General features: G+C 43.1%; 1 protein-coding gene across 2 annotated transcripts; it reads left to right on the top strand.

The window, feature by feature from the left end:
- The first annotated feature begins 622 nt into the window (after positions 1 to 622).
- On the top strand, positions 623 to 6,790 carry LOC148018951 (homeobox-leucine zipper protein PROTODERMAL FACTOR 2-like). Of its 2 annotated transcripts, XM_087701450.1 has the most exons (12): positions 623 to 772; positions 891 to 1,330; positions 1,444 to 1,685; positions 1,861 to 1,978; positions 2,152 to 2,337; positions 2,627 to 3,109; positions 3,255 to 3,356; positions 3,588 to 3,797; positions 3,904 to 4,078; positions 4,222 to 4,520; positions 5,119 to 5,208; positions 5,354 to 6,790. In XM_087701450.1, exons 2-12 carry the CDS (start codon positions 1,040 to 1,042, stop codon positions 5,777 to 5,779), a joined length of 2,622 nt encoding a protein of 873 aa, XP_087557576.1. In that variant the 5' UTR covers positions 623 to 772; positions 891 to 1,039; the 3' UTR covers positions 5,780 to 6,790. The 2 variants fall into 2 exon arrangements, with proteins under 2 accessions (XP_087557576.1, XP_087557575.1); XM_087701449.1 differs by having other exon boundaries at positions 623 to 1,330.
- The last annotated feature ends 5,221 nt before the right edge of the window (positions 6,791 to 12,011 follow it).

The raw sequence follows: 12,011 nt of genomic DNA, 5'->3' as shown, positions 1-12,011 counted from the left end.
GGGTATCCCAGGTTTCCCCTCCCACTTCCATTAAATAGGAAATTCCAATAATTAAAGTTTTTAATCCCTTCTTTCCCGGGTGTGTTAATTTGCCCCTTTGCTTTCATTAGATCCCCCTACACCCTAATCAATTTTCATCCCACTTTAATTACTGCCATTCCCTCTCCCCCCCAGCCCTCACATCACAATATTCACCCTAGCCTATCGGTAGGGTAAAGGGACACGAATCCCTTCTCTCTCTCTCTCTGTGTCTGTGGACGATTCGTTAAAAAAAAAAAAATCTGCCAGCAGCCCACCGCGACGTCGTCACACCTATCATATAATAATAACAGTAGTGGCCCAGAGCCTCACTAATTGTGATATTAATCTCTCTCAGAGAAAAAGCAACTCGTGGATGGATGTTCTTTAATACAGAACGTTGATAGAGGGACGCAGGCTCTCTCTCCCTTCCAATTGCCCATTTAAACCTCCAGGCTTTAGGAGAAAATAAAGATTAAATAATTGCCCAATAACCCGATAATAATATGGCATTCGCTTGAATGTCTAGACTGTGCCAGACTCCAGTGTGCTGTGAGGAGTCTACGTCTCTCTCTCTCTCTCTCTCTCCGTCTGTCATTTGTGATCTGTGGCTTTCGCTCCTTGTGCTCATTTATTAGGTGGTGCGCTACTACTCATGCATCTATTATCCCCCCCTTCTTCCTCCTCTCACATCAATATGTCGCCGTCTTGACTAGACTCCTGGCCTTCTTGAGTTCGAAGGAAACTAGCTGTGGTAACTGCCCTTCTAACCTCTGCTTTTCCCCCATTCTCTTTCTCTCTCTCTTTTCCTCGTTCTCTTTCTGTCGTTCTGCAACAACTCATTGTGTCCTTTGTTCCGGCATTTCTAACAGTAACCTAGCTGCAGAAGAGAGAACTTTCAGGGATAATATACCGACCTCCCCATCACAGGAAGCGACGGAGAGAGTTAACAAACCCCAGGTATATAGGCTCAAGTGAATGAGCCAGTAGAAGGCGGGGATCGCCTCATCTACTGCTCGTTATGAAGTTAGGAGGATTTAGCATTCCGGAAGCTGCGAATAACGCATTTGGGGGATCATCAAGCACTAGCAGGGCTGGGTACAGCACATCAGAGGCGGTGGCAGCAAGCAGAGGAGGCGGCTCAAGCGTAGGCTTATTGTCAGCAGGGACCTTCTTCGATCATTCGTCGAGTAATATCAATATGTCGTGCGGGACAGTCATGTCTGCTCCGCGCGTCATACCTCCGGGCCTTCTACCGCGAGTGCAGCAGCCCAGGGGCATCTACTCAATCCCGGGCCTGACTCTCGGATTGGTAAGCGAAACCGTCTTCCTAACCCTAATACTGTTTGCGCCTCAATGCAGAGGTCGCATCTGGTCTCGAGATCATGGCTGATTGTAGGTTTATGGCGGATCGTATGATCGCAGGACCACCTGCAGCCGGGCAATGGATTCGAGATGACATCTGAGGCGCGGGACCTGGTGAGCGTGGGCAGAGCTATGGAGTCGGAGCTGGCTGTGAAGCAGCCTAAAGACGAAGGCTACGAGAGCAGGTCAGGCAGCGACAATATAGAGGGCGGTTCAGGCGACGAGCACGACCCGGAGCAGGCTCGGCCCAACAAGAAGCGATACCACAGGCACGCCCCGGCCGTCATTCAGGAGCTAGAAGCGTACGTGGAGCTCCATACCGATCCCTTGCACTTATGTTTTTTAGTTGTTTGTCTCGATTTGGAGACCAGTGGTCAGATTCGTAACTGATAATTGCAATGAAAAGCCGGAGTCGTCATTCTTTTTTCCTGTTCCGCCTTTCCTAAGATTGGGAAAAATGTTACCGTCAATTTACAGGTTTTTCAAAGAGTGCCCGCATCCCGATGAGAAGCAGAGGCAGGAGCTGAGCAAGAGGCTGAATCTGGCCACGCGACAAGTGAAATTCTGGTTTCAGAATCGGCGCACGCAGATGAAGGTATGATTTTTGGGGGGAAAGTCCAATTAAGGCTCTGCGTTCGAGGTTCCTGCAATGAGAAGGTCACCTTTTGGTCCTCTATAGAAGAAAAGGGGGAGCTGCCAGCTGCAGTTGCGGCAGCAGCAGCAGCAGCACTGACATGGTGAAGTGTTTCGCCGGCTTTTTTCGTGCAGGCACAGCAGGAGAGGCACGAGAATAATATCCTGCGCCAGGAGAACGAGCGTCTCAGGGCAGAGAATTTCACCATTCGAGAGGCCATGCGCAACGCGTCCTGTCCCACATGCGGAGGCCCGACCACTATCGACATGTCGCTGGAAGAGCAGCAAATCCGAATCGAGAATGCGCGCATGAGGGAAGAGGTGAGTAACGTTTGAACGATGATCCATGCATGCGAGACGTCGCTCTCAGGATTTACTGTTATCACCTGCACATGCATATGTACTACGCAATATTGAATTACGCAAGCGCGCACTTCTCAATGCTGTATCACGTGCCGTGCAGTATTGTTGCGTGCATTCTTCTCCGAATGATTCGATACTGTCGTTTATTTATTATATGTTTTATTGGAGAGTTTAACTAAGTTATCGGTATTCTTTCGTTCGAGTGTTCTATTTCCGCTACATGTAATTCTCTATCGATCGATATCAGCTCGAGCGCCTCTATGTACTCTGCGGGAGGTTGTACGGCAATACCAAGCACGTTATTCCGTCTGCGCTTTCTTACGCCCCTCCCATGGCTGTTCCCTCCGATCTGAGTACTGGTGCCGTGAGCAGCCTCAGCATCTTTCAGGGTGGCATCGGCCGCGATCACGGTTTGGCTATGGTTGCAGGCCTCTCTGCGGCAGCCGATGTTATCCCCCGTCCCAACTTTCTCACTGCCGTGGAGAAGAACATGATCACCGAGCTGGCCGTGGTTGCCATGGAGGAGTTCACCAAGATGGTGTATGCGAGCGAACCCTTGTGGGTGCCACACCCCGACACAGGCAAAGAGACTCTCGACTTCAACGAGTACTTGAACAAGTTCCCTCGCGGCATCGGCCCTAAACCCGAAGGTTACAGGTCGGAGGCCACTCGAGAGACCAGTCTTGTCATGCTGGATGGCATTTCGCTTGTCGAATCCTTCTTTGACGTGGTACATACATGTGTTATGCACGTTTATAATCATGGTCTAATTCGACACGACGAATCTAATATATCTCTGTAATCTATGGTTCTCATCATCCGGTCTGTGTAACGAATAACGGAGTGCGATAACGGTCGTATTATTGTATGATCAGAGCCGTTGGATGGAGCTGTTCCCATGCATAATCGCCAAGGCCGACGTGGGAGAAGTCATCTCGGCGGGTACTCCGCTCGCTCGGAACGGCGCATTACAACTGGTACTGTAACGGAACTTGAAACCCTAATGCAATCGTGACTAGTACAATGTTGGAATCGTTGATCATGATTATGCCTCAAAGTCCCCAGAACCTGTTGTGATATGTGGGTGGCGGTGTCGATTCGTGAGTAAATAATCTCAACTTGAATCTTATTTGCGAGCTTTAGGATGATAAATCTTTATCTCTGGTCTTTAGCGTAACTCATACAATTAGATGAGTCCTGTGATTCAGATGTATGCCGAGCTGCAGCTACCTTCGCCCATGGTGCCTACAAGAGAGCTCTACTTCCTTCGCTACTGCAAGATGTTCGGCGATACCACTTGGGCCATAGTGGACGTGTCGGTGGATAATCTTCGCGGCGATTCACCGTCTGCCGCGAATAAGTACCGCAGGCGTCCATCAGGGTGCTTGATTCAACAAATGCCTAACGGATACTCCAAGGTGAACTTATTACATTATAACATCTGGATGATGCAGAAATCCAATCGCTCAGCTGTATATGCGCACATCTATATCGTGTACTGATTCACTAGAACTGTCCTATCAGGTTAGCTGGGTGGAACACTCGGAGTTCGACGATGTCGTGCTTCATCATTTGTATCGTTCTTTGATGGTGAGCGGGATGGCATTTGGAGCTCAGCGATGGCTGGCAACATTGAGGAGGCAGTGCGAGCGGCAAACAATACTGATGGCTGCGGATCCGATCAGTACGCGGGTTGGAGGTGAGTGAACAGCTCATACATATTGGTCCTACTAATTGAAGAATTGATTCAGGTAATAGGTTTATAAGTGGATCGAGGATGTTGTGACGGATGAAGGCGTTTTCTGTATTCAACACTAGCTGAGGAAACAATATTGTCACCAGGGGGTATCCTTCTGGGAGAGGATGCGAGAAGCGGGCTATTGAAGCTGGCGCAGCGCATGACCGCACAGCTGTGCAGCAGCCTGAGGGCGTCTAGTGGGCCGTGGACGACACTATCCACGCGAGGCGATGGCGAGGAAGAGGTCCGTGTAAAGACGCGCGACACCCTTCCTTCCGATGGCTACGTCGACCTTTCTTCTTCCTCTTGTGGGGGTGGCCTGGTTCTCAGTGCTTCCACCTCCATCTGGCTACCGGCCCCCCCTCAGCGCGTGCTGGACTTCCTCTCCAACTCCCGTAAACAGGTCAGTATTACAATGTTAAGCTGCATGAGGTTGCATAAATACACACGAAGCTGTTTCGCATGCGTTCGAATCACCACCTCACTCAGAACTCCGGACCTAGCATGAGCTCTCACACCCTGCAATGTTAAGGTGTGGCACAGTGATTGCAGACAGGACATGCCTGTGCTCCCATCATCTCTACAATTTTAATACTCTAGGTGTGGGGTGGGCCCCTTTGCAGGAGCTCGTGATACTGATCAAGACCATGCCTGTGATCTACTGGTTTCATTGTCAAGGTCTATGGTTATACCAACAGTCCGTTCCTTATTCCCACGTAGTATCGAAACATTATGGGCTCCCGTGCCAAGATAATGTGAATCCTAATATCCCAAGGATATTGTGTCCGCATCATGAGCTTGTGTGTCGAGGCTTATCATAATATGATCCTATGAAGTCGTGCACAACTAATCACGGGCAAAGACCAAATGAAGTTTTCTGATAAGTTGATTGCTATTCCTGCCTGGATAATAAGTTAATTGCTATACCCGTGTGGACATCGGAGGCCGTGTCGAGAGCTCAGAGAAATATTAACGTGTGCAATGTTTCTTGGTTGGATCAGTGGGACGTGTTTTCCATCAACGGCCCCATGGACGAGCTCGTCAATGTGGCTAAAGGGCAGGAGCCAGGGAACACTGTATCATTGTTGAGGGTAATGGGATCTTTCTGTAACTAGATCAGCAGATCACGATAAGCACTATTTCTTACTTACACCTAATTTGTTTTTAGCCAAAGATCTGTGGAATATTGTCGTTTTGACGTGCGTGTTTGCATGCGATGATAAATTGATGATGCAGCCTATCAAAGGTGGCGGCAACATGCTGATACTGCAGGAGTGCTGCTGCGATTCCTCGGGCTGCAGTCTGGTCTACGCGCCTGTCGACGTGGCTCACATGGACGCTGTTATGAGTGGTGGCGGGCCCGCTGGTGGTGACACATCCGTGCCGCTTCTGCCCTCGGGCTTCTTCATCCTGCCGGATGGGCCTGATCCTTCTTCGATCGGCCCACGTGGTGCCGGCTCTGCAGACCATGTGGACTCCCCCGTCAAAGGCGGCTCTTCTCTGGTCAGCGTGGCCTTCCAGATACTGGTCAACGGCCTGCCCAAGTCCAGGCTCAGTTTGGAGTCAGTCAACACTGTCAACACCTTGGTCTGCAACACTGTCAAGAATATCAGAAGCTCCTTCTCCGACAATGCCAACCAGCTTAATCCGCTCTCTTCCTGAACAGTCACAGACAGCGAGAGAGAGAGGGAGAGAGATTGCCTCGCTCACCGCTTCATCAGAACCAAAGAACACGGTTCCTTCGGTCTGTACCATACAATCACATACCTCTGCAGCAGCAGCTGCAACATTGCACAGCACACTTGCTTCTCCTCATCTCACCCCCAACCGTCCTTTTTTGACTGCCTACCTTGAGGGAAATCAACACTCTTAAAGCAGCACATGATGAGCCAGGGTGTTGATTCCTCCCTCAGCTGTAAGCGCCTTTAGTGATCTCTACAATCTACAGCTGCTCGTATCACAGTCTGACCCTCCTCATCAATCATCTCTCCACCTAGACTAGTTCTTATCTATCTTCCCCTCAGATCAAGAAGATCATGCAGGCTTATTACGAGGAGGGGAGGAGAGGAAGTCAAGAACGCACCACAGCTGAATTAGTCCTTGCGAAGTGGTAAAACAGGATTTTTGAGTAACTGCACGAAGAAGGCAGTGTACATATATCGTCACCAAATCAACATCATCACTGTCATGTAAAGCAGGTCAGATAATGATGATGATGGGGCTTACATGTTACACCAGAACTAACCGTTTCCCCCCCTTTTCCTACCACATGTAGACAGGCAGATAGACAGAGACAATCGGGTTATCAAGGCAAGGCTGCTTTTACCACATCGCAAGGCTAGTGGTTCGGGCATTGACTTCTTCTTCCTTATCCAACCAACTCTTAATCACCTTCCTTTCCTTCATTACTACCAAGTAACTGTATTGATGTTGATTCCTCTTCTCCAGCCTCAAATCTTTTTGAATTTTGGCAAGCCCCGGGGAAGATCTTAGTTTTTGCTAGCTAGGTTTTCTGATCACTCGTGATGCCATGCCGCACCATTGGCGGGTCCTGACGTTATCGTTTTTTAAAAGTGTTTCAATACGAGTAACTGATAGTCCCGCCTGTATGCGCCTTTGTTCAGAACATGATGTATGGTCTTCATTGAAGTAAATCGCTACACACGTTACAGAACATGCTCTCTTTCTCTATGTCCATGTTTTGCATTTTCAGCAGGCTTACTAAAATTACTTTTGAGATTGGATTTCCTCGATCTACTTTGCTTCTGCAAGTTCGACATATGCAGATTGCACATAGTCAGTTAGGTGAGATTTTTCAACAGCATAGCCTTGCTTGACCTGAGCTTAAGACATAAAGGCACAACAGTTTCTGTCGGTCTCCTGTGAATACTGGCTTATACCCAGCAAATGTAGGGCTTTAAGGGAGTGCCTTGAGTGTTGGATTCTCCACCCACCTATAGGGTAGTTAGTTTTACCTTACCGATGAGTAGTATGGCCATAATTTAACTGAGAGGAATTGGTGATTTACCTAATTGATTATTATGCTTGGTTGAAAAGCTAGTGACACAAAGCTACCGTATGTATATTGAACGAACACCTCTAAAGGTAGAATCCATGGTAAATGCGCCTCTCCAAGTCTGATTGAATGAATGTTTCTAAGGTAGACACCTCTCTTCAATTGTTACCCAATTGATATTGGGTGGGGGCGCTTGTATCCTTAAAGAGCTTGTCAAGAGTCTCCTTGAGGAGCTAGAAGTGACTATTTCAAGGACTCAGTTTAAACCCCATCTTTAGCTCATGTGGGTATGTGGCGTGAGGCTTTCTTGAAGTCGAGAGAGATTATGGATATGAGGCCAACTCATGGAATGGTCGTTCCTTGAAGTTTTGAGAGAGAGAATGGATCTGAGACCAAGTCATGGATGAGTCATGAGAGTTGATAGAAATGATTTTGTATCTTTTGGCAGGAAGAATTAGGATATTTTAGGAAATAACTTGTCATAGTGCCAAATGTAGTTCCCATTAGGAATTCTAATGTAAAGAGACGAAGGGAACATGTTTCAATAATGGATGAGATTTAAGCTATCTTTAAGCAATGGAAGAACCTAACCCTTGGTGTCACACAGGAATGCAGAGGTGATAGAAATGGTTTTGTATATTTTGGTAGGAAGAATTAGGAATATTTAAAGAAATAACTTTCCACGGTGCAAAATGTGGTTCCATTATGAATACTAATGTATAGAGACTACCAAGGGAACATATTTCAATAATGCTTACTAATAGATAATAGATGCATGACTCTTAATCTTATGAATTTAGGTACCATACGTTTGGACATTACTAAAAGTCGTCAGCCTTGTTCACAAACATATGCATTGCCTTATTTTTATAGACCCACTTAAAAGTCTATTAATAGCTTTCTTGCCTTCCGATAATAACACTAAATCCCTTGTTTTGTTAGTCTCTATAACGTAGCCCTCTCATCCATAGTTGCATTCCAATGTGTGTGACCAATAACCACAACATCTATGCTCTACATCCTCGATAACTTTAATCATATAACCATGGTGAGTAGTGTAATCTTCAAAATCAAATCTCTTAATAAGGTGTTTAACCTTACTAAACATGCGTATCACTAGCTTATTCATGGAAGCCTTTGCATTACTATATGATAGTAGGGCTATCAAGCTCATCCAAACTTTTTTAACCATTAGAAACTCCAATTCTATATAGTTGGTGTTTTGATAGGAGGGCTATCAAGCTCATCCAAACTTTTTTAACCATTAGGAATTCCATTACGAGTGAGTGATTAGCAGATGTATCATTACTATTAAAAAATGTCTTCTTTTTTTAATCATAGGAGTTGGTTTGTTCATATTTTCAATTATAACAGAAGACCGTCTTGAAGATGTAGGACTACTTTTTACTCTTCCATACTAAGGGTTGACTGAGGTACACTATGCAATGATATCTTTGGTTCACTTAAGTGTGTGATTCTTTCTTTTCTATTTGTACATGGCTATTATGATTATTATCATCACTTGATACATCTCTATATGCATACCAATTGCTCATGTAGTAAAAATTGGTATCCCTACTCACTTTGAATTCACCAATGACAAGGAAATAGCAATAATATCCCTACTCACTTTGAATTCACCAATTGCTCATGTAGTAAAAATTGGTATCCCTACTCACTTTGAATTCACCAATGACAAGGAAATAGCAATAATATCCTTTTTGCTCAATTGATAAAGATATTAATTTTGACCTTTGGGTCAAGTTTCTTTCTCAACTCATCAGGCACGTAGATATATACAATATGGCTAAATACTTTAAAATGCAACACATTGGGCGTCCTTGTAAAGCATACTTTAGGGGTCATACTATAAATTGTAGCTATGTAAATTTTGCTCATAATATAAATTGCAGCTTGAACTAGCTTGGCAATATCTTCAAAAATTGATCTTTATTTAGTGAGAAGACCCTCAACTTTAGAGATATCTTATTACATGTTGCTATATACTTTCGTATGGACATTTATATATTTTTCTCTATAGAAATAGTCATTTTAGGTGGTCAAAACTTATTATATTAAATTTTTAGTATAAGGTGATCATATGATTTAGGGGTTTAAAAAACGATCCTACCTTTTACTTGATTTATCTAGGGATCTATATTTTAATCTTAAAAAGTGAAAATTTACCTAGAGGAAAACTATTGAAACATAATAACAAATCCCCCCTTAGAGTGATACATTAAACATTAGCTAGCATTCATAGATAGGGAAGTGTTGAGTCTAGTGGGCTACAATCAATCTACAAAGGGGGGTGAGCCCAAAGCTTTACAAAAATCTTTGAACTTCTCATGTGGCAAAGTCCTTGTGAAAGGTTTTGCAAGCTTGTCTTTTGTTAACATATAGACAAAGTAGATCTCTTGTGCAAAAAGTTTGTCATTGACATAATGATAATGAGCTTGAATGTGCTTAGTATGTGCATGGAACATAGGTTTTGTGCAACTATCAATGTGCTTTGACTATTAATGATAATGGTAGTAGCATATGGCTTTCAACACCCAAATCAACCAAAAGGCATGTGAACCCAACACACTCAATTGTAGTGGTGAAACTTGCCATGTACTTAGCTTCATAGCTAAAAATGACCACAATGGGTCGCTTCTTGCTCAACCATGATATGTACAAGTATTAATTAAAACCACTTTTGGATACATAAGTGTCATAACAACTAGCATAGTGAGAATACAAAAAATCATGTAAATCTTGTAGCATGATCTCTCATTGGGATAAGATGGCCCAAGATTCGAAGTGACACTCGTGAAGCGAAAGTTTCATTGTCGACCAATGCTTAATACTTAAGCTATCCATAGAGTCACTCATTTGTGAGAATATAACAATAAAGAATCTTTACCATAATATCTCAATATACTTTCTTTGGCATAAATCAATACCTCCATCACACCAATTTAATTTAATACTTGAATAGTGGTATAACAAATCTAAATTCGACATACCAGAAGTGAAAATCAAGTCAGCCTTAAAATCATCAACATGTGTTAGGTTAGAGGCAATGAGCAACATCTCATCAACATAAACCACAATTATTAGATGCACATTGTCCTCATATTTGGCATAAGCTGCTCTCAATTGGACTATTCTAAAAACCACATGCAGTCAAGTATGCATATTTATTCTCATACCAAGCTAGAGGTGCTTGCTTTAGATCATATAATGCCTTTTCCAAAGTTTTTTTGTCCCTTTCAAATAACTTACCAACAAGACCGAAAAATATATACATTCTCATGTAAATCACCATTCAAAAGTATACTTTTGATATCAAACTGAGGACCTTCCAACAATAAGAGTTGCTAATGTGTAGATCTACAAATTGTTATCATATGGCAATTGGGAGCAAAGGTCTAATCAAAGTGAATACCTTGCTACTAAGCATAACAATTTGCCAGAAAGTCTAGCCTTAATTGATATGACCATATGACTTATGCTTGAATGTGTAAATTTGCTTAGTACCAATGGCCTTTTTTCCAAGAGGTAGGTCCCATAAGTACCAAGTATTATTTTTTCAAGTAGTGTCATATTTAGATTGTTTTAGATTGCATATCTCTTCAAAAGAAACATGCTTGCCCTTATCACATAGACTATGAAATCAAGGTATGAGCCTTTTGTATCATTGCCATCTCAATAAATTTGCGCAAGAGGACGTAGTTGTGGTGCTCTATTATTAATTGGAAGCGGACTAAAAGTAGAACTTGCAATATCCTCAACAACACCTATTTCTATTGCACTTATAGCTTCAAAACACCATCAAGACCTACTTCAACTCCATGGATAATGTTTCATAGCACTTTTTGCAACTAATATATAACATTATATAACACTCACAATGGATAGTTAATTCCATCCAACTAGTCCTCAATAGCCAATATACAAAATACATAATTGAACGTGATCAAGACCTCCTTCAATTCCATGGATAATGTTCCAATGACCTTTTGCAAATAATATACGATACATTATATAATACTCACAATGAATAATTGATTCCATCCAACTTTTACTCAATAGCCAATATAGAAAACTAGAGGTAATAATGGTAGGAGCAATAATGATCACTGTGAGAAAGACTCTCAATAGTCTTGTTCTTAGTCACATGGAGAGTCTCATAGTAAGTCTCATGGTTGTAAGTCCTCATTGACTTGTCATTATTATGGAAAAGTAGGACATATTTGGCCATAGTGCCATAAAATGCATGAGGATAAGCGTAAGAAAAAGGGCAAGGATAAAGTACATGACAAAAATAATGATTGTAGGATTATCCCTCACAAGTCCAACGTTAAGATTGAAGAGATTAATGTTATGCAAACTAATCCTAACGATGATTTCATACTTGTGGCTTCTTCTCTTTATACTTCATAGCTGATTGATGCATTGTCAAGATATACTCACTGTTGGTTAATAGATTTAGGGGCTTTTTTTCACGTGACTCTTCATAGAGTGTGGTTTCACTTATATCCTAGTGTAACTAGATCTATCCATTTGGGTAATGACTTGGCATTAGAGATTGTTGGTATTAGTAATGTGAAGCTTGGTTCAGGTAGCATGTTCACTCTTCATGATACATGTCATGTATTGGCTCTTATGAAAAGCCTTATCTCTGTTGGCACTTTGGATGATGCATGTTATATTGTCTCCTTTGGTGATTCCTCATGGAAGATCACATATAGAAATCTTTTCATTGCGTTTAGTGCGAAGTCCAATACTCTCTACCCCTTGCTTGTATCTGGGTCAGTTGACCATGTTTTGATAGTGGATGTAGTTCCACATATATCTCTTTGGTATCGTTGCCTTGGGCACATGTCCTTC

This window comes from Lygodium microphyllum, chromosome 20 (genome assembly GCF_053477565.2).
Source record: "Lygodium microphyllum isolate KBCC chromosome 20, Lygodium_microphyllum_v1.1.10, whole genome shotgun sequence".
In the NCBI taxonomy this organism is placed as follows: Eukaryota; Viridiplantae; Streptophyta; class Polypodiopsida; order Schizaeales; family Lygodiaceae; genus Lygodium; species Lygodium microphyllum.
This window is presented reverse-complemented; position numbering and strand designations above follow the sequence as displayed.